This window comes from Dunckerocampus dactyliophorus, chromosome 1 (genome assembly GCF_027744805.1).
Source record: "Dunckerocampus dactyliophorus isolate RoL2022-P2 chromosome 1, RoL_Ddac_1.1, whole genome shotgun sequence".
NCBI classification, from domain to species: domain Eukaryota; kingdom Metazoa; phylum Chordata; class Actinopteri; order Syngnathiformes; family Syngnathidae; genus Dunckerocampus; species Dunckerocampus dactyliophorus.
This window is the reverse complement of record NC_072819.1, coordinates 17,286,611-17,309,665: the sequence shown is the minus strand read 5'-3', so window position 1 is coordinate 17,309,665 and position 23,055 is coordinate 17,286,611. Positions and strand designations below refer to the sequence as shown.

Below are 23,055 nucleotides of genomic sequence, written 5' to 3'. Positions count from 1 at the left end.
TTAAATAGCAATCAACAATTTTCCCCTCAATATTTAAGTGTTGTCTGAGCATGACATATCACATTAATAAAAGTACTATGAACTCACTCTGATAGTCTCTCTGCTGGTTCTTCCTATATTTGGGTGGACGACCAATTCTGAAAAACAAGCATCAAGGTACATACTGTATAAGTAAATATAACAGCAACAACATTCACGCAAACACACGCACCTTTACCTGCCACGGTAATGCGCCTTCTTGGTCCTCTGTCCAAAAAAGAGGCTCCTCTTGCTCTCTGAGTCCGACAGCTCGGCCTTCAGTCTGCCTTGATTGCGCTCAGCCAGCGGGCATCCCGACACGCAGTGGTGGGCTGTGAAGCGACCCGTCACATGGCCTGAACCGTCACAGCCTGGAGTCGGACATTTCCTGTTTTTTAAGATAATATCAATTTTTTTTAAGATGTGTTGCCTTCAGGGCTCGAAATGAGATGTTTACATAAATGCAGAGAAAGCGGGGTGACCTGTTGTGGAAGCTGTACTTGGTGGTTCTGGTGTGACTGATGGGCTTACATGGAACAGATGGAGGGTAAGCGGACTGGGTCGGAATGGGGGGATCCCTTGGACCTGAGTGCATTGACAAAATTAAATGTATTAACAAAAAAATGAATATATTGCCTGAGTCAGTGCAAACTGGCCTGTGTCGCCCTTTCCTTTCATCCTACACATTCAGACCAGCGACTGGGACCACAAAACTAATCTTACTGCAGTTATTGTATATTTTTGTATTGTATATTTCTGAATTCAATAAATGTCTTACATTTAATTTAATTTGTGTATCAGGCCTATTTTTTCCTTATATATGATGATAAATTGTTGTACAATTATTGATTTTAAACATAATTAAGATTAAGAGTACACACAAATAAAGAAAGAAAAAATAGAAAACTTTTTTCCCATTACATTTTTTTTGTTTGTTTCTCAGGTTAAATGTAAACATTCATATAGTATTTGAAAAATAATGGAAACTATTTTTGGTTGTTTTGATAAAATATATTTTTCAAATGCTGTACAAAATTTTGAATATTTTTTTAAAAACAATAAAAGGTTTTGGTTAAATTTATTTCGAACACGCATACAATTGACATTGAATGCTTCATGTTACAATTCACAATTCCACATGTCTGAAAAGGAGTAGGAAGAAGCTGAGTTTTTTGGTTTTGTATTTTAAAAAAAGCCTGGAATGCAGCCTATTAGCAGCCTGGAATGGATTGTGTTCAACTTTAGAGGTCCCACTGTACAAAGTATTTTACAGATTGAAGTGGTTAACTTATTTTTACACTTTGAATGTTATAAAATCCGAACACTGGAAAAAATGGTGTTCAACCTACACCCCCCACCACCTCTTTTAACAACTCCTCAGGGGCATGTTTTCACGGTGTATGGAGATTGTTATGGTATGCTGTGATGCATTAACCAGTGTTGTAGTTTAACAAATTTTTTTCTAACTAAAGATAAGAGTGTAATAAATAAAAGTGCATAGTTACAGTGCGGCTGATGTGTTTTGGCATCTTGCGGGGGAGCTTTGAGAGGGTGACCAGTGGCCTCACACCAGCCGGCTGGGTGAACGTCAGGGTGGTCCGAGTCCATCCACTCATCATAGACATGACTCCAGCCATCATAGTGGATCTAAGGAAGAACACACATGGCTGGCTGCTAAAACAGTGCGCACACACACATACGCACAAATACAATACTTTGATCCGGTGAGTCTCCACTTCCTCTACTGTTGCCACTCGGATGAGACCAGGACTTCTCTTGTCCACAGCCTCCAGTTTCATGTGAGGCAGGAAGCTGTGGGCTGGACGCTGTAGGTTGACAACAACAACAATATAACAAAAATAGTAATTATTATTAACAACAACAATAACTGTTCTGACCATTTTAAAAGCCTCGGCTGCTACTGCCTTAGAACCAGTCTCATTCATGTAGCGGGACCAGGAGAACTCTCCCTGGTCAGGATAATCTGGTGATAAAACAAATCATAATTCCCATATTAGTAACATAAAATGGTGTCTTGTATATGACAAACAGAACATAAAGAAATTAAAGGGGTATTCTGCGAAGCGAGTTTATTGGGTTAGCAAGCTGTGTTGAGTGGAAAGCCGGACTTACCTGTTCCGCGAAGGTAGCTCTCTTTTAAAGCAGCTGTATCACCATGGTAACATGGGCTAAACCCTTAACCTGGTTCCAGCCAAGTTATATCTATTCTTTCATCTTAAAATCGTCTCTGAAAGTGCCATTGTTTCATTGTTTAACTCACTCGGAGATGGCGTCACCATTTATTGAGAACCTACGGAGGGGACGTGGAGAAAAAAAACTGAGAAAAAAAAGCATTCCCTAATGATATTATCCATCCATAAGGGATGGATAATAGCCGTGGGAATACGCTAGGTATGAGTACTCATGAGTACTTGTTGAGTACTCAACCTGTTGGTATTTTTATATTACAGTATTTGCTGGAGGAATAAGCACTTTGAGGCATCAATCAACTGCCATAAAACACTTCATTTTAACAAAAAGGAAAGTCACAAAGTCGCCACAAAACACGTCAACACCGCCATCTAGTGGTAATTACGAGGTACAGCATATCTCGAGCACACATCAGTCCACCTACAACTTGTCACAGATAACGAATACAATTAATGATTTCACTTTGATATGGCCATGAATAAAAAAAACTGTGTTTTACGTATAGGGCAATGTGAGTCACGAGCTGTCAAAAAAGTCTTTATTGTCATTTCAGTAGATTTGCGTGTTCATCCCGACAGTAAAAAAAAATACCCTGCACACACTCAGCTTCGCTTTCAATAAAACACACACACACACAGATACAAATTCTGTTTCTTGAGATCAGTAAAATATGGAAACAATTCTTTTCATATTTTACTGTCTCTATTCACTCATTCAATTCCAGCCGTTTTTCAAAAAACAACCCCTTCAGTACCGTCCATTTTAGACGATTTTGACTGATTTTTCAAGGCACACAGAATATTGTGTTCTATGGCTATATAAACATGGAACCTACCTAAAGAATGATTAGACTCTCGTCTTTCATCAGAAACAGAAGAACATAGGGACGTTTCAGGAAAATATCATTTGCCAACTAGAAAAGGTTACAAAAAGGGTACAAAAAGATACATTTCAAGCTTAACTTTCACTTTACACTATTTTTTTGCTTTTGGACAGCTCAAATATCTAAACAACTGTACCACAACATCCACAACATAAGCAACACAATTTCTTGTCATTTTTTATTTTTACATCAAAATAACTACAGTCAAACTTGTCTATAGCGGCCACTAGAGGGAGACTGCAAAAGTGGCCACTATAGACAGGTGGCCTCTATAGACAGGTTGGCGTCCAGTTTGAATGTTGACCAGTAGAGGGCACTGCGGACTGCGGATAAAAGTTGTACAGCACTACTAGGCTTGTTATTATCATGGTTCATGGTTTTAATTCATCCATGCATATGAGTCAAACAGTAGCACATCACATAGTACAATTCACAATTTTGCATGTCCAAAAAGGAGTAGGAAGAAGCAAAGCTTATTTAATCCTACCCCTCATCAGTTTCAATACATTTATTCACCTCTTGTTCTTCCAAGTGTACTTTGTAGGTCTACATGACAATGTAGTGCAATCATAGCCAAGGTTTTTACTTACTAAAAGGAAGCTAGAGGCTTAATAATAACTGATATATATCCACGACCCACAGAACAAAGCTGTGCTAGTAATGTCTTACGCTTGTTTTTAATATTTTACTTTTTATACGGCAGAGTGTCATTACAGCTTTAGTTCATCAGGAAGTGACGGTGGGCGTCCCGAGCAGGAGAGCAAGGCTCAGTGCAAGCTGTGAGTTTCGAGACAGTTAGGAAGTGTGTTTATGTTGGCGTGGATGTAAAGTCCTGCAGTGTTCTCCGCTGTTAATAAAGCCATTAAAGTGCATCGGCGACGTGAGTCTCTCCTTCCCCACAACAAGCGGCATTACAGTATTGACCAGTGCACACCAGGAAATAAACGATGTATTTCTTACAGGCATTGGCTGGACAGCTATGCAGTGGAGCTTGTTTAACCTTTGCCTTGTGGGCAAGCAGGAAGGAGAGACGATGCTGAGAGATGTGTGTGTGTTCTGAGCTGCTGTCTGGTGGCCGCGTTCAATAAATAAAGTTGGCAGAAGCAACAGGAGAAGTTTCCTTCTTCGCTTCGGAGCTGAATAACACTGACAAGTTAACAGAGTAGTAGCGAACGGAAAAGAAGACGGCTTTTTTTGTGTCGAATACAGAAGATGAGGACTTTGATGGATTTGTGGATGAGGATTGATCAAAAATATAGTGAGTACATTCTAAAATACTTCAATTAAGTACAACCAAACTCAGTTTTGCTCCCGCTGCCGCATGCATGCTAGCGTATGTTTTTTTTATATTGTAGCGTCGCTGGGAGCACGTCCTGTTCCCAGACTAATTTCGGTAATGTTTTGGTGCAAATGCTCTTAAAGTTACATGTTTGACCAGGAAATAGCAAGCTCCAAAGAAGACGGCTTTTTTATGTGGAACAACTGACAGTTTGTGTGGATCTTGTGAATGATTGTGACTGAGCCAGGACTCAGTAATTAAAGTCTACACACTGACTGATTGAAAAACAAAACTTTTTCGTGCATGAAGCTTCTACTTGAGTTAGTAATTTGGCCGCAATATGCAGTCAGATATTGACCAAGGGAGACAAAATGGGTGGCCGCTGGCCGCGTTGGACAGGTGACTGCTATACACAGGGTCTATAACATGTAAATTTGCTGGGGGGGATTTTTCAGTGGCTGCTATAAGCAGGTGGCCGTTCTACAAAGGTGGCTGCTAAGACAGGTTTGACTGTATTTATTTACAAATACACTGCGGGTCAAAGGTTTTAGAACACCCCAGTTTTTCCAGTTATTTATTGAAATTCAAGTCGTTCAAGTCCAATCAATAGCTTGAAGTGGTACAAAGGTAAGTGGTGAAGTGCCAGAGGTTAAAAAAGGTAAGATTACCCAAAACTGAAAAATGATGTGTATTTCACAATTATACAAAAAGGCCTGTTTCAGGGACCACAAAATGGGTCAACAGTTTAAAGTTGTTCTGCAGAAATGGAGGTTGATCAAGCCTTGGCAGTTGGTGCAACTAATTCCTACAGGTGTTCCGAGTTCTGTTGTACTTACTCCCTCCTCTGTCTACATAAAAACGGTGTTTGGAACACACTGTGGTACTATACCCTCGTGAACATCAGGTGAACAGCATTGTACTGGAGAAAGTCATTTGTTGCAACAAAAATGGCAAGAAAAAAGTGTTTTAAAACTTTTGACCGGTAGTGTATAACACCATGAACTATTTAAAATTTTCACATTTAGGACTAAACCGTGTGTGCACATGCAGTAAAATTTCCCTACAATGCGTAACGTTCTGCACGCTACACTCCTCCATGCTCTTCCACTTCCTCCTTGCTGTCGAGTGTGTTAATACTGTACATGCAAATGATCAATGTCAAGCTCTTATCAAATGCTCTTCTGCCACCTTGTGGCCATTTTTATGGCTTAAAACTGCAGTGACAGGGACTTCTATTACTGTAGTGTGCAGTTGCATCATCACTTCTTTTTGCCTCTCGTGCTAAAAAATGTAAAAGGCGTATAAATACAATTTTGGTATTGAATGAGTTAATATAGACATCATTCAAAAATGAAAAGACACTTGTTGTCCTCCCTCACTCTACTTGCAGCGACACTGTTGATTTTTGGCAATGACAATCTTTTGAACTACTCATAATGCTCCATAATAATTACTTGCTCATCTTGTGTAAAATACACAGGCTGGGATCGCTTCGCTTTTGAGCAGAAGTAGAATAATATGACATCTAAAGCCCCCTCTTATGTGAGCGCGCACTTAGCACAAAGCTGAGAACAGGACTTGACAAAGCTAGTTGAGAACCACCATTGCAATACCATTTACCTTTGTTTGGGGAATTTAGGTTTTGTCGAGTTGCATCTTGAGCACCAGGCCGGGGTTGGTTGAGACACTTTCGCAGAATACCCCCAAAGAGGGAAAATAGTGTTGCTCTTACCTTGAGGTGGTGTTAGGGGCAGCTTTCTCTCCTGGCACCAACCAATGGGGTGAATGTATGGACTGGTGGCATCGCACCTGCACATTTAATGATAACATACTGAACAAAGGAACCACCTTATTTTTGTATATATTTTTGTATTTTTGTATTTGTATGTCAACATAGTTAACATGTCTACTCAGGGTACTTTAACATGTATTTTAGGGATAGTTCGGATTTTTTGACATGAAGTTGTATGACATCCCCATCAGCAATGTACTGCATCAACAGTGACTTACAGTACCTCCAACTTGGTATTGATCCAAGTTTTGCTCGGATTTCGGTGAAGAGGAACGTAGTTTTAGTTAGTTGCTGGGGCCACTTAAGTAAAGAATTTAGCTTCTAAAAACAATATGCGTTCAAAAGAGTAACACATTTGCATTACAAAAATCCCTCCTCAAAAAAGTCAGACCTCACAAATCGCCCAGCGTCGCTTTCTCTCCGTTCATATCAATGCGCTCTATCACTCATCCATTGTTGTGTGTGTGATGAAGATGGCTGCGACAGGTCTTGTTTACTTATGTGTTCCACAGCGGATGAAGATGCAAGCGTCACAGTTATCTTCATCTTCGATGAAAAAAGCATGAGTGACGAGTGATGCTGGGAACACCGAGGTAGGTTCGAGTGCAAGGTTTATTCCCTTAATGTGCGGCTCAAATCCTGCCTTGAGCACTGCCACTTCCATATTGCATGTACTATCATTCACAGTAACGATGCCAGAGTTCACAGTCTGATTAGCTTCTGGCTGTTCCCGCAAGACAGCTTTTCTCTCAACGAGAAATATTGTCATGTTTTAATCATGCCAGATTCTGTGACACCACTACTATATTCTTATAAAATTTGGTATCATTATCATGTTTTGTTTTCTTTGGTCGTAGTATGACATTATACCCCTGAAATGATATTACAGCTTGATTCTCATTGTTTTACTTTATTCTTGCAAAATGTTTTGTTTTTTATTTTATTATTTAGCTCTTAATCTCACAAATTATGTGCCCTTTTGGTGATATTTGGACTTTAAACTCATAAAATTACAGGGTTTTTTTGGTCATATTTTGATGTTATGAAATGACTTGTACATGAACACGGTGTTGGAATTAAAAATGACAGATCTTTAAGGCTTACCAGTAGTCGTAGGTGTCGTCCCAGTTGTCAAAGTGGACCAGGAAGCGGTCGTCCACTGCGTCGGTGATGGTGGCCACGCAGATGAGGGAGGGGTTCATGCGGTCGACGGCCTCCAGTTTCATGCCTATCTCAAAGCCGCACTTTACGTCAATCTATTAGATGGCATGAGACACAATTTCTAAATCCCAATACTTCTGTCCATCAGTTTACCTCAGAGGATATAGAGACATAAGGATTACCCTTCCAGGACTAGCAAAGACCTCTTTAGGAGCCACTTGTGCTTTAGTCATTCTCAGGTAGTTTGTCCACGTAAACTCTTCTTCTTTACAGCCTGCAGTGGTGTGAAGACGGCGCTGACATAATTAGCATCATATTAAATTATGACGTGCATCGTGCCATCTGACCTTTGGGAGTGTGCAGTTTGTGTCCTGTGCTCTCACACCAGCCTGAAGGGTGCACGTCGGGTGAGTTGGCGTTTACCCAGAAGTCGTGGCAGTCCGAATAGCCGTCAAAATGGAGACGCAGACGGTACCCACACACCTGCAGGCATCTTTACATCAGCTCTAACATCTTTGTCTTTCTCTGTTCGGATCAGCTGTGAAATAATGCTAAGAGTCTAAAGTAATGTTTACAATTTAATATTAAGTAGCGTAGATCCAAGCAATTGTAATGCCAGAGCTGGAGAGAACGGTCAGCCCACCAGCCAAGGTCTAGCGAGTCTCTAAAGCGAAAGTGAGTTCCTCTTCCTCGTAAGCCTTAACTGTTAACTGTTTGTTGATGTATTGGTCTGATCTGGTCTCAACCAGTCATTGGCTAAGAGGCTGGCCGTCTTAGCCCGGAGACAGAAATGTGACTCATAATGAAGCTAAGTGTGTGTGTATGTGTTGTGACATTAATTAAAAAGATCAGAATGTCTTTGTTCCAAGTGAAAGCTATTATGCATGTGTTATCTCTCTGCTGTAGATAAGCACCTATATGTTTTGGTAACCATCTGGAACAGAGTGGAAAATATTCCATTCCTAACAGTCTTTACATCTTACCTCGGCCACAGTAAGAACAAAGTACATGGACGGGTGCTGAGGGTCAATGCCCTCCAACTTCATCCCCTGCTTGAAGCCATTCTTCACTGTGGGTGCCCTCTGGGTCTGCATAATGAGCAATGGTCGATCTTACTAAATGTGTTAGTGGTCTGCAAAAGCAAGGTGACTTGTTGCTAGGCAGAATTCAAACAGCTCAATCAAAACTGCCACGTCGGCCAATAAAAAAATCTACCACTCATTCATTCATTTTCTAATGCTTATTCTTATTTAGTCAACTGCAGAAAGTATCAGCCATTTATTAGTGCCGAAGCCTTTACTTCTAAATGTCTAACAATATTATTTTCCACAAATAATCACCATTATAATTTTAAAAGAATATTTGGAAAAATACTATATATTAGGGCTGTCGAATTATTATATTTTTAAATCAGATTAATCACAGTTTGTTATCTTATATTACCTTATTAAATTACCTTATCATTTTCCTATGTATTTTAAACTAGCAAAGAGTACATTTGGAACACAGGAAGTGAACAAATGTATTGCAATTGATGGGAAATGTATGAGGGGGTAAGATTAAATAAGCTTTGCTTCTTCGTACTCCTTTTTGGACATGTAGAACTGTGAATTGTACTATGTAATGTATTCCAATGTAACTTCAATGCATGTTGTAAATCAATTAAACCATTACCATAACCATTATTATGTCTGAAATATGGTCATTTTTACTGTATTTTATTGAAAGAAAGATGTATTAACAACGCCAAATTAACTTAAAATTTAAATCAAGTTAAGAGATGGCACACATGTCTGAAAATCTATTTACCTATTTACCTCAGGGAATTCAAAACAGCACTGCTGAAACAGGGAAAGAAGCTAAGAGGCACAAATGTCTACATGAATGAGCATCTCACAAAACGCAATGCCAACATCGCCAAGAAAGCACGAGAACTGAGGAAGCAGGGAAAGATTCAAAACACTTGGAGCACTAACAGGAAAATCTACATCAAACTAAAAGGAGGTCCAGGAGATGCAAGAGTGCTTGTTATCCAAGATATCAGCAATCTGGATACATATTAAAGATCATATTACTATGACAATAAGGATGATGGAGGAAACACCCTACAAGACAGACCAATGCAACTAGAAGGACTACATTCCATAACAATAACCTTGACATCATTCATAAAAGGAACTCTTGCATACAAACCCAGTGTCACTCGCAGTGCAATACCAAACCAAACCAAACCTGGTTTCTTTAATAGCAGAATATTTGAATCAGACTTTAATTGTGTGTTTATGAGCAATGGGGAGTTGCGTTCAAAGACACCACATCATTTAAGATGAATTCACGTTTTACGTGAATTTTCTGAGATTTCCGAGCATACTTAAATGCAGAAAATTGTACTCCCGTGTTGAGAGTTACAAAGTGAGTGATAAGAATATCCGCTTATTGATTTTCTTTGCATTTCTGTTTAGTTAGACCACGCATAATAAAGACCTTGCTGTAATGTTCCAGAGTGTCCATGAATGTATCTCGCAGTCTGTCTAGTGACAATGAGGAAGGTTGCAATGACGAATGAACTAGAGACATGTTTGCTTATGTTGGAGTTACATATAAACACGTGGACAAAATTGTTGGTACTCTTCGTTCAATGAAAGAAAAACTCACAATGGTCACAGAAATAAGTTGAACCTGAAAAAAGTAATAATAGACCAAAATTCTCTGAAATTTACCCAATGAATGTCAGACATTGCTTTTCAACCATGCTTCAACAGAATTATTGAAAAAAATAAACTCATAAAACAGTTTTTCTTTCATTGAACAAAGGGTACCAACAATTTTGTCCACGTGTGCATGGTGTTGGATTGCACTGCTGTTGATGTGTTCAGGTCAGAATAAAGTTAGAAAAGAGCGTCCGACACTGTCTGACTCTGTGGGGACCTACACTCTGCCACCGTCTGTCGTCATAACAGAACAGCGTGGCTTGCCATGATGCGTATGCTTTAAATACGCTTTAAAACATTTATGTAATTCATTGAATATATTAGTTACCACCGTTGATATGCTGTTTTTGACAGCCCTATAATAAATTATTTTTTTTTGTTTTGTTGATAATTTACTAGCATCATTAAATAAACTGTATTTGTACAAATGCATTTTTTAAATAATATTTAACAGTATTATATTTTTCCACAAATAATGACACTCAAAACTATCTAGTAAAGCATTATGTAATAATACATAATAAATAACATTAGATATTATTCTATATTTAATTAGGGTATTATTATTATTAGATTTTATATTGCTCCTCCCTGAGCTACAACCTTATTGTGATGGAGGAGTTTGCGTGTGGTAAGGGATGCCGTCAAGCTGAAGAAGTAGACCTGTTGAGCCTTTTTAGCTCATGGAACTCCAGAGGCAGCTGACAGGTACTGGATTGGCAGGGTGAAAGGGGAGGACCGGAGAGTGTGTTCCAACTATCGTGGGATCATACTTCTCAGCCTTCCTGGGAAGGTCTATTCAGGGGTTCTGGAGAGGAGGTCCGCCGGATAGTTGAATCTCAGATTCAGGAAGAGCAGTGTGGTTTTTGTCCTAGTCATGGAACTGTGGACCACCTCTACACTCTCGGCAGGGTCCTTGAGGGTGCATGGGAGTTTGCCCAATCAGTCTACATGTGTTTTGTGGACTTGGAGAAGGCATTAAACAGTGTTCCTCGAGGAATTCTGTGGGGAGTACTCTGGTAATATGGGGTACTGGATGACCTAATTCAGGTTGTTTGTTCCCTGTATGACCGGTGTCAGAGTTTGGTTCACATTCCCGGTAATAAGTTGGACCCGCTTCCAGTGAGGGTTGGACTGCGCCAGGGCTGCCCTTTGTCACCAATTCTGTTCATTATTTTTATGAACAGAATTTCTGGGCGCAGCCAGGGTGTTGAGGGGGTTTGGTGGCTGCAAGATTGGGTCTCTGCTTTTTGCAGATGATGTGATCCTACTGGCTTCATCGAGCCGTGACCTTCAACTCTCACTGAATCAGTTCACAGCCGAGTGTGAAGCGGCCGGGATGAGAATCAGCACATCCAAGTCCGAGTCCATGGTTCTTGCCCGGAAAAGGGTGGAGTGTCATCTCTGGCTTGAGGATGAGATCCTACCTCAAGTGGAGGAGTTTAAGTACCTCGGGGTCTTGTTCACGAGTAAGGGAAGGATGGAACGCAAGATCAACAGGCGAATTGGTGCGGTGTTTGCAGTGATGCAGACTCTGCATCGGTCCGTTGTGGTAAAGAGGGAACTGAGCCGAAAGGCAAAGCTCTCAATTTACCGGTCGATCTACGTTCCTACCCTCACCTATGGTCATGAGCTTTCGGTAGTAATCAAAACGACAAGATCACGGGTACAAGTGGCCAAAATGAGTTTTCACCGTAGGATGGCTGGACTCTAATAGATAAGGTAATAGATAATAGGTAATAGATAAGATAAGGTGAGAAGCACTGTCATCCGGGAGAGACTTGGAGTAGAACCGCTGTTCCTCCACATTGAGAAGAGCCAGATGAGGTGGCTTGGGCATCTGGTCAGGATACCTCCCGGACCTCTCCCTGGGGAGGTGTTCAGGGCACGTCCGACCGGTAGGAGGCCTCAGGGAAGACACAGGACACGTTGGAGAGACTATGTCTCTCAATTGGCATGGGAACTCCTCGGGATCCTTGGGAGAGGGAAGTCTGGGCTTCCCTGCTTAGGCTGCTGGCCCCAAGACCTGACTTCGGATGAGCAGTAGAAGATGGATGGATTTCATACTGATATTCTGCGATAATTTACCAGGATTATGAAATCAATTATATTTGTACACCTGCATTTTTATAACAATATTTCATTTAAAAAACACAAATATAAATTTAAATAATATATATTATATGTTGAATTGTTGTCTTATGATTTTTCTACACTACTGATTTTGGTAATTACCGTGTATTATTTTTCCCTGAGAAAAAAAAAAAACAGGTGTATATTTGAGGTCAGGCATTTATTTCTTCAAGTGGAGGACACATCAGTCAATGAATAACAAAGGCACAGCATCTATTACCGTGGGGGTCACTATTTGAGGAAATACAATGTTTTCAAGTCAAAAACTACACATTGTCTCTTCACACGATATGTGAAAAAATGGTCCATTTGAGGCTATATGAAAATTAAAACATACCTCTTGAAAGAGCTTGTCTGGAGCAGCGATTGATTTTGTTTCCTCCAGATATTGTGTCCACGTCCACTGCTCCGTCTTCATGTCTCCACCTTCAAGCCAAAGTGGTCCAATTACAACATGTTCATCACAGCAGCTTTTTTGTCAGATCAAGACAGATGTCTAAATATGGTCGTCTGCTCGGTGCTCCATGCAGTCAGCCTCAGACGTTGACGACCTGCTCTCGGTCTCGCTTGTTTCTGCACATTTGGTTTATCATGGAATGTAATATAACACATGTCATACTGAAGAACGCACCAGATAATCTATCTTGGTGTGGTATGGTACGGTTCACTTGTTATTACATAATGTTACATAATGGAACACCACATTTTAAGGACTATATATTATTATGACATTTTGATTGATTTCAATTTTTTTCCACTTACATCACTCACAACAGGGAAAACTATTGTAATAACACAAACTAATAAACAAAAAAATATTGTTGTGAACATACAAATGAAAACCTGAAAAAAAAAGATTGTTCTTACCTCCTCTGATGTGTCTGCCATCTGCTTTGGAATCTTCCATTTTGTCATCCTAAAAAAAAAAAAAAGAAAGGACCAACTTGCAAAAATGTTCATTACATTTTCAAGCAAAGACTACTTTAACTTTGTACTAAAGGGGTTATTAAGTTACAAGATATACAGTATCTCACATTTCAGCAAGCATATAATACCTTTTTAAGGGACAATACTATAAAAAGTAAACTTGGATATTCTTTAGAGTGGTCAGTGTACAGTGTACAGAATAGGAGTATAGATTTGCTGTACATTAAAAATGACTCAAAATATAGCCATTGTTGTCTAAATAGCTGGTAACACAAGTGAGTACCAAGGTAATTGTGACTTGCCTAAAGTCATGTGTGGTGGTGGTAGCGTGCATGAGTGCTGCCGGCACTGGGAAGTTTAGGTTCATTGAGGGGAAACATGAATTCCAACATATATGTGACACCGTGAAGCAGAAACTCGGCCCCATGGCAGGTTTCTAACATGATACGAAGCCCAAACCCACTTCCAAGATGACAATGTGATGTGTTTACCGAGGAAACAGAAGGTAAAGGTGATGGAGTCGCCAAGTATGCCTCCTCCAGATTAGCACCTGTGGGGCATCCTCAAGCAGAAGGTGGAGGAGCACTAGTGATGTCATCATGGAAGAGTGGAAGATGATTCCAATCCTAACCTGTGCAGTTCTGGTCAATTCAATGCCCAAGAGGATTAAGTCAGTGCTCAATAATAATGGTGCTCACATTAAAAATTCATACTGGGAGTCTGTACTCACTCATCATCCAACTATGAACCCAAGGACACAATTTTGACATTTGTGAGGAATTCATCTTTCCCCCCAGTTAACCGCAGCTCTCCAGTGGTGACACACTCATGTAGCCCCAGACCATGACACAATCACCACCATGATGGCAAGACACAATTGTCTTGGTACTAACTTGTGTTGCCAGATATTTCAGCAATGATGCCTGTGTGTTGACTAATTTTCAGTGGATGGTAAACCTATACTATACTGCTATACAAGCTGTACACTGTCTACTCTAAAGTATATTCAAGTTCACTATAGTAGCTAATGTCCCTTGACAGAATATAGTAACAATGCTTGCTGAAATGTGAGGGCTGTACTGATCTGTTAAACAAATACTGTGTACGTTGCATATCAAGTTCCCACCGTGCCCTCCATGTCGGAGTCTTCATCAGAGGGACTAAGATACTCCTTCTTCTTCCTCTTCCTCATGGGCTTCATCTGCTCAACGTTTAAGGAGGAGACCCTCCCTCCTGCTGGGACCTTCTCCACTCCGACGCTCCTCCTGGGGGACCACTTAAGAAGTCAAGTCAAGTATATTTCTATAGCGCCAATTCACAACAGACTTTGCACATGGCTCCTACATCCAACCAAACCCACATGAGCAAGCAGTTTGACGATGGAGGCAAGGAAAAACTCCCTCTAAGGTAGTGACTGACTGACAGAGTGATGATGACATGAATGAACATACTTGTCCACCATGGGCTCTCTGCGTAGCTCCTCTGGGTAGATCTTCGGAGCTCCAGGATCATGGTTCTGTTGGACCTCAGATTTGACCTGACGTAAACTCTCTGGCTCCACACCTCTCACTGAGACCAATGGAGTTGCTGCATCTGAATATAATAACAACAGCACAAATGAACGGGAAAGATTGATGATACAGTTTCCACTTTAAGTGGATTTCTTACAAAGTTATGATACTGTACTTTGTAATGACTCTTACCTGGCTTGCCCACTGTGGAGCTGTCCGCATTGGTGGATCTACTAGAGGCCCCCGCTGAAGTCTCATTGGTGGAGCTGGGGGTCCCTGGAGTGATGAGCGTGCTCAGTGCTCCAACATCACTCACACAAAACTACATACAGTATACACACACACACACACACACACACACACACACACACACACACATATAGTGTATATATATATATACAAAACCATGTGTTGAAAAGTATGAATTAATTCCTTGTCATGACTTTCCAAGTGTAGACCTCCTTCTCTTCACAAATGCAATCATAAGGACAAAAATGTTTACATGTCTGTAACTATTACAACAAACAGTCTGAATATGTTCAATGAGAAGTTTAATTGAAATAAAAAATATTTATTTTAAATTCAATAGGAAGCATATTTTTCGCTACATAACAATGCATTATTTATCAAATTTTATTCATGATTTATTATATGCATTTATTCATTTTCTTTGTGGTGTTTTTTCTTTTGTCAAGTTGCCAGTGCTGATTCTTTTGTTTTTGTTTTTTATATTATGGATTATTATTGGAAACGTGTAATTAATAAATCAAATACAGTAATTACCAAAACTAGAAATAATAATAATATTATTATTATTAGGGTGTCAAATTAAAGCATTAATTGTGATTTATTAATTATAGTCATAATTAGTGTGTTATTTTTTTATTGGACCTGCAGGGTTCTCGAAGTAAACTGGTCCATAAGCATGTGGAAGACGAGGGGTTAACAGAGGTGTTGCAAACCAAGGACACTAGAAATTAATAGGACTGTCAACTCGGCATCCACTTCCGTAGTATGCCCTGCGCTGGTTTTTCCGCCATAACAGTGAGCAGAATCCAGAAACATTCAGTCATTCATTTTCTATGCCACTTAATCCTCATTAGGGTCGCGGGGGTATGCTGGAGCCTATCCCAGCTGACTTTGGGCGAGAGGCGGGGTACACCCTGGACTGGTCGCCATATAGACAAACAACCATTCACACTCACATTCATACCTATGGACAATTTAGAGTCCCCAATTAAACTCACATGCATATTTTTTGGAATGTGGGAGTACCCGGCAAAAACCAACGCACGCACGGGGAGAACATGCAAACTCCACACAGAAATGTCCAACAGAGATTCAAACCCATATCTTCCAGATCTACTTACTATGTGGCCAACATCCAGAATCCAGAAACATTGCATTGTAAACATGCCCTTGGCACACTGCGTGATTAATTGCTCTCACAGATGGTCCAAGAGACCAGATTTGTCATTTTTCAAGTTTCCGAAAAAACACAGATGAGTATGTGTCCTAAAACTGTTGTAGAATTATAACACTGGTTGTTGTAAATAAACAGGACAGTGGCCAAGACTCAAAGTGTTGTCCCACACAATATAGCTTAAAGTGATGATGATGATTTATTGTAAGTTATACTCTGTCTGTAAACCTAACCTGTATTAACAATGCCATTATTGAAATAAATGTTGCATTGTGTAAATACTTCCTGTTAATTATCCGTATAGTATACAGCATTATTTTGAATGTTGATTGTTAAGAGTTGGTATCACTTTAAGGAAGGAAAAAGTAAAATAAAGAAGGAAAAAGTTTCTTTCATACTGCTGCACAGGTTTTTATTGACACCTACATATAGGTTATATTTCTGCAGTATAATGGGTTTTTACACATTTATATATATCCATATATATTCATACCGTTCAGTAAATAACATTCATTCATTTAATAAAAAAGTGTACGCACAACGCATTTCCCTTTATTTTATACTGAGCGTAGAGCTAGTGAATACATTGTACACTGTTGTCCGCCTAGCCTCTCTTGCTCACCATCATGGCGGACTTTCTGCTCCATAGCGTATTACACACTCCATTCATTTGTGACCGAGTCGACAGTGCTATTCATTTAGCATACTTGTTGCAAACTGTGTCCAATGACCCATCATACAAGCCACTATGCAGGACTACAGTGACAACCAGAATCAGCAAGATGTACACCCATGCATTTTCTATGCCTCATTAGGGTCACGGGGGTATGCTGGAGCCTATCCCAGCCAACTTCGGGCAACAGGCGGGGAAGACCCTGGACTGGTCGGCAGCCAATCGCAGGGCACATATAGGCAAACAACCATTCACACTCACATTCATACCTATGGACAATTTAGAGTCACCAATTAACCTAACATGCATGTTATTGGAATGTGGGAGGAAACCGGAGTACCCTGAGAAAACCCACGCACGCACGGGGAGAACATGCAAACTCCACACAGAGATGCCCAAAGGGAGAATCGAACCCAGGTCTTCCGGATCTCCAAACTGTGACTGTGTGGCCAACATGCTAACCACTAGACCACCGTGCCCGCAAAATGTACTCGGGTGTGAAAAAGTGTTTGTCCCCTTCCTGACTCCTTTTTTTTTGCATGTTTGTCATACTTATATGTTTCAACTCATCAAACAAATTTAAATATTAGTCAATGACAACACAAATGAACACAAAATGCAGTTTTTAAATGAAACTTTTTATTATAAAGGGAGAAAAAAATCCAAACCTACATGACCCTGTGTGAAAAAGTGATTGCCCCCCTTTTGCCCCACCCCAGAAAGAACGTAATTGAGATTTATCAGTCTGGAAAAGGTTATAAAGCCATTTCTAAAGCTGTGGGACTCCAGCGAACCACAGTGAGAGCCATTATCCACAACTGGCAAAAACATGGAACAGTGGTGAACCTTCCCAGGAGTGTCCGGCCAAGAACGCAGCGATGACTCATCCAAGAGGTCACAAAAGACCCCACAACAACATCCAAAGAACTGCAGGCCTCACTTGCCTCAGTTAAGGTCAGTGTTCATGACTCCACCATAAGAAAGACACTGGGTAAAAACGGCCTGCATCGTAGAGTTCCAAGACAAAAACCACTGCTAAACAAAAAAAAAAAACATTAAGGCTTGTCTCAATTTTGCCAGAAAACATCTTAATGATTCCCAAGACCTTTGGGAAAATACTCTGTGGTCTGATGAGACAAAAGTTGAACTTCTTGGAAGGTGTGTGTCGTATTACATATGGTGTAAAAGTAATGCCGCATTTCAGAAAAAGAAAATCATACCAACAGTAAAATATGGTGGTGGCAGTGTGATGGCCTGGGTCTGTTTTGCTGTTTTAGGACCTGGAAGACTTGCTGACTTGCTAGATGGAACCATGACTTCTGCTGTCTCCCAAAAAATCCTGAAGGAGAATGTCTGGCCATCTGTTGGTGACCTTAATATGAGATCAACTTGGGTTCTGCAGCAGTGGAATGATCCAAAACACACCAGCAAGTCCACCTCTGAATGTCTGAAGAAAAACAAAATGAAGTGGAGTGGCCTAGTCGAAGTCCTGGCTTGAACCCTATTGAGATGCTGTGGCATGACCTTAAAAAGGCAGTTCATGCTGGAAAACCCTCCAATGTGACTGAATTACAACAATTCTGCAAAGATGAGCGGGCCAAAATTCCTCCACAGCGCTGTTGGAGAGTCATTGCAAGTTATCGCAAATGCTTGATTGCAGTTGTTGCTGTTCAGGGTGGCCCAACCAGTTATTAGGTTTAGGGGGCAATCACTTTTTCACACAGGGCCATGTAGGTTTGGATTTTTTTTCCTCCATCAATAATAAAAAGTTTCACTTAAAAACTGCATTTTGTATTCAGTTGTGTTGCCTTTGACTAATACTTAAATGTGTGCGATGATCTGAAACATTTAAGTGTGACAAATAGGCAAAAAAATAACAAATCAGAAAGGGGGCAAAAAAAATTTCACACCACTATATGACAGTGAAAAGAAAAGAAAAAACAACTTAAGATTTTGGTGGAGAATGTTATAAACAAATAAGATATTCATTAAAAAAAAAAAGCAAAACATCATGCCTTGTAACACAGCACGTCCCCTTCAGACACCGTGACAAAACAGCAAGGTTACCATGATGATGCATCATCATCTCACCTTCAGGTTGCTCCCGGGCAAGATGGCCATTCCTTCCTTCCATTCCAGTACATGGACGATGCTACAAGCCCCGCCCACCTGTGCTGTCAAAGTGGGCGGGGCTGCCTCACCAGCCCTGCCTCCTTTACTCGGGTCTCCTATCGCCACAGTTGGCGTCGCCAGCTCCACTTTTTGATGGCCTGGAGGTGGAGCTGTAAAAAACATAGCATAAATGCTCAAATTCACGGCCCTATTCATAACTACCAACTCTTCTGTGGTTGCCGGTGGTTTCTAATTAGCCCCACTGACACTGACATTGACACTGACACTGACTGTAGGAGCCTAAATACATTAACAGCCGTGGTTGTACGCAGTATCACGAGTCAGCATCCAGCATCTACCTCTGCATGCACTTTAAAATGTTGGGTGCGTTACTCGGTTGTTGGTCTGAAAGTCATGTGTGTTAAACTTGCTGTACTGTTGTTTACAATTCACTCATCAGCACTATTAACTGGCTGAGTAGTTTGCACCTTACCGCTATTACAACACTGTTCTGTTGCTGCTGTGTTGTGCAATATACTTGTTAATACCATGTGGTTCAAATACTGATGGAAACTCGTTTATAAACTTATCTTGTTAGCTGCCTGCGTTGCGAGTGAACAATGGCAATTAAAAGAGAGATGGGGAGGTTTCTGAAGCTGAATCTAATCTAGTAATAAGTCATTTTCATTGCAAATATTAATCCAAAATCGGAGGAAAATGGCCACGCCAAGCTAGCAGGAGAGTTTGGAGGGAGAGGAGCGAGCTGGCGTAACGTATAGTGGCGCCTCGATGCAGCAGCATAATTCAGCCATTATTAGTGTGTCAAAATACACACTTTTATGGGAGTCTCAATTGCTCACATTTAGGGATGAGCCGGATACTCGTTACAAACGAGTATCCGTTACGAATAATGCATTTGCAATAATGCCGAGTACGAGCATTAAACCAGTACATGTCATCATTATCTGTAATCACGATGAAAGAAAATCCTCATTAGGTATTTACTCTTCACGCTCTGTGATTGGCCAGTCACACGCAGTGACTGCCCCTCCTGAGAGAGACTCTGCAGGCTGCAGGCGGCAGCCACAGAGGAGCTGAGTGGTGCCTCATTCACGTACACGGTGCAATTGGCAAGTTGAAAACGGCTCGTGTGGCGTTGCCCACTGCCTCCACTACATTAGGTTTGCCTCAACTCCCCTCTATTTCGGTTTGTATCTAAAGTTACTTGGTAAACTTGTTTCAAAACATACGCGGTGTATTTGACAAGACAGCGCTGTGCAGGATTGTGTTGCGTCAGTCACATATGAAACACCTCAAAAGAGGTAGCATGACCGCTATTTTCCTTGAAATGTATTTCTGTGTTATTGCATGAAGTCGTCATAAAACAGGCGTGCTACCTACAATATAAGAATTTTGTTAATTTTCAGTTGGCAGGACACAGACAGTGGTAACAGTAACCAGCATTGACTGGCCACAGTATTAGGTACACCTGCACAGTAAGTACAAGAGCTGCATCAAACATTCTGCCTGTGTGGCTATCATACTACATTATAGACATAAGCGTTGTAAAATATTACACCCCTCTCAATACGTTGCAGTATGCACGTTGCAATGTTAAACTCGTTTCGTAACGTACGCGGTGCGTTTCACAAGACAGCTGTATATGGCTCGTGCGTCAGTCACTGCCGGGGTTTTTTTTTTTTCATCTGCTTGCTTATAATTTGGCTGGTGGTATAAAGTCAGTTGGAAAACTTTGGTCGTAGTACTGGACGCTGTGTTTTTGAGAAAAATACAGTGAACAAGGCTGACAGATTATCAATGAATGTTCAACTTCACACAGATAATTAAATAACTATATAATAAAGTCTTACAGATGACTTAGACACATACACAGTACACATATAGCTGATTAATAAACAACAAAAATAGCAACTTCTGATCAATCCATGTCAATTTCAGACTTAAAATAATGCACTGATTTAAGTCCCATTCATTTCCGATTAAACCACGCACAGATACAGATACAGATTGTGTACTCACTCATCCCTACTCACACTTATTCGCTATTTGCAGGTTAACACATAAACCCCACAAATAGTGGAGATCTACCGTATGTAATGACTTTTTACATTTTGCAAATAACAGCCTCTTATCGGCTGCTTCCAATTATCACTCTATTTAGGTATATAATGGCAATAATGTTTAAAGTAGTAATAACGTTTTTTACTGGAAACAATGCATGAGCTTGAATAAGACATGCTAACAAACAACAATAAAGGCGAACAAGGCACTCCTGCTTAGAAGACACATCCATGAGGAGATTGAGGGCTGCTGCAACAAAGTGGAGACTACGGAATAGAATAGTGCAACTAACGTGTTTGGTTTTTTTTGGCGTTTTGAGCAATGACAATGATTTGCTGGACCAGAAGTGGTTCCTGTCAGACTTGGTACATACTCAAAATAGAACCTGATGGTACTTGCTTTTGGCAATGGAAACGCGTCGATAGCAAGTCAGATATGTTTTTACATGGATAAATGCATCACTGGCCACACGGTGGCCGAGTGGTTAGCATGTTGACCACACAGTCAGGGTTGGAATCTCTGTGTGGAGTTTGCATGTTCTCCCCGTGCGTGCGTGGGTTTTCTCCGGGTACTCCGGTTTCCTCCCACATTCCAAAAACATGCATGTTAGGTTAATTGGAGACTCTAAATTGTCCATAGGTATGAATGTGAGTGTGAATGGTTGTTTGTCTACTGTATATAGGCCCTGCGATTGGCTGGCGACCAGTCCAGGGTGTACCCCGCCTCTCGCCCAAAATCAGCTGGGATAGGCTCCAGCATACCCCCATGACCCTAGTGAGGATAAGCGGCATAGAAAAGGGATGGATGTAAATGCATCACCTGGTAGGAGCAGAGCCGCAGTGGCGGGTGGCTGAGTCCAAGCTTTTTTGGGCACGGTCTCCGTCCCACAGAGGAGTATGGCTTCAGCTGGCAAAGAGGGTGGGACCGTTGGGGTACAGTCAGGCTCTGTGGGCGGAACTTCCACATTGATGTTGGCACTCATTGCGGCAATGATGGTGGTGGCCCTGTGCTTTAATTTTGGAGTGCTGCAACACAACAAGCACCATAAAAATAATACTCCAGTGTTGTCACACTACTGCGATTGCTAGGGCAACCAGTCCAGGGTGTACACCGCCTGTCGCCCAAAGTCAGCTGGGATAGGCTCCAGCATACCCCCACGACCCTAATGAGGAGAAGCGGCATAGAAAATGGAGGGATGGGTGGATGATATCACACTACCTGTAAAGCCGCCATTTTTCCATATGGCTATTCTCTTTAAACCGACAGACACAGAATGGGTGGAGAGGTCATCTTACTAATATTCCACCTTTGGAAGTGGCATCACAGAGAGAGGCTTGTTAGTGACCATGTAGCGAGCATGTAGCTTGTCTTAATAAAGTTAAAGTGGTCATTTGGATGCAATGATTGTATATTGAGAACACATATGTTTATAAGAGGGAACTATGAACACATGAGGTAGATGACTTATCTTATTAGCTTTAATGACAGTAGCCACAACTAGGAAGTATGGTAGCCTTTGAAGGTCAAAACGCATTTGGTCAAAGCACTTGAATATTTTGATATTATAATGAGGTTATGAATGTCCTAATGATGTGGTTGTAAGCACGCTGTACATTAGGTCATTAACCATACAAGCTCCTCACAATGTCAGCCCCAAAAAACAGTTCATAGTGATGACCATCTGATCTTTACATACAACATCAGATGGTCATTCATAAATGCTCTTTTACACCATAACTTTTGAGATATTTAAAAAAACAGTAAAGGTGACGTATCGATATATAAAAACTGACAAATACACACAACTATAGGAGACATTTAATTTAAAATGGCGGAGGATGTGACGACCTTAAGGCTCAAAACTAGGATGAGAAATCATTAAAGGAATGAAAAAGGAGAAAAAGAAGGCTCATTACGGTTACATTTTGGTGAAAAAATGTATACATACAGTATTGTCCCTAACTCGTTTTAACGGAAAGCGCCTGGGTGTAGAGTAGAAACAGGCGTAAAGCGTTTATTTGAAACTAATTAAACCAATTATGGCAATTAAAAATTGTGCCATTTTTGAAAATTCAAGCTATATTTTTTAAAAAGCTCAGCGGGTGATGGTGTCCATGATAAAGCCCTAACGACTCACCA

General features: G+C 40.7%; 1 protein-coding gene across 2 annotated transcripts in view; it reads right to left on the bottom strand.

Moving 5' to 3' along the window:
• Nucleotides 1-23,055, bottom strand: part of l3mbtl1 (L3MBTL histone methyl-lysine binding protein 1) — a 35,224-nt gene that overhangs the window by 11,783 nt on the left and 386 nt on the right. Inside the window, exons 2-19 of one of the 2 annotated variants that reach the window (XR_008570466.1) lie at nt 21,736-21,941; nt 18,814-19,004; nt 14,819-14,948; nt 14,567-14,708; nt 14,242-14,380; nt 13,056-13,104; nt 12,526-12,614; nt 8,328-8,432; nt 7,692-7,827; nt 7,527-7,618; nt 7,288-7,439; nt 6,124-6,200; nt 1,917-2,002; nt 1,734-1,844; nt 1,524-1,665; nt 501-603; nt 212-406; nt 88-137 (exon numbers count right to left, since the gene is read on the bottom strand). Coding sequence is in view for 1 of the 2 variants with exons in the window: in XM_054776929.1 (XP_054632904.1) it covers nt 88-137; nt 218-406; nt 501-603; nt 1,524-1,665; nt 1,734-1,844; nt 1,917-2,002; nt 6,124-6,200; nt 7,288-7,439; nt 7,527-7,618; nt 7,692-7,827; nt 8,328-8,432; nt 12,526-12,614; nt 13,056-13,104; nt 14,242-14,380; nt 14,567-14,708; nt 14,819-14,948; nt 18,814-19,004; nt 21,736-21,898 (2,146 nt within the window). In the remaining variant the exon portion in view is untranslated. The remainder of the gene's footprint in view (nt 1-87; nt 138-211; nt 407-500; nt 604-1,523; nt 1,666-1,733; nt 1,845-1,916; nt 2,003-6,123; nt 6,201-7,287; nt 7,440-7,526; nt 7,619-7,691; nt 7,828-8,327; nt 8,433-12,525; nt 12,615-13,055; nt 13,105-14,241; nt 14,381-14,566; nt 14,709-14,818; nt 14,949-18,813; nt 19,005-21,735; nt 21,942-23,055) is intronic. The other variant, XM_054776929.1, reaches the window with a different exon arrangement.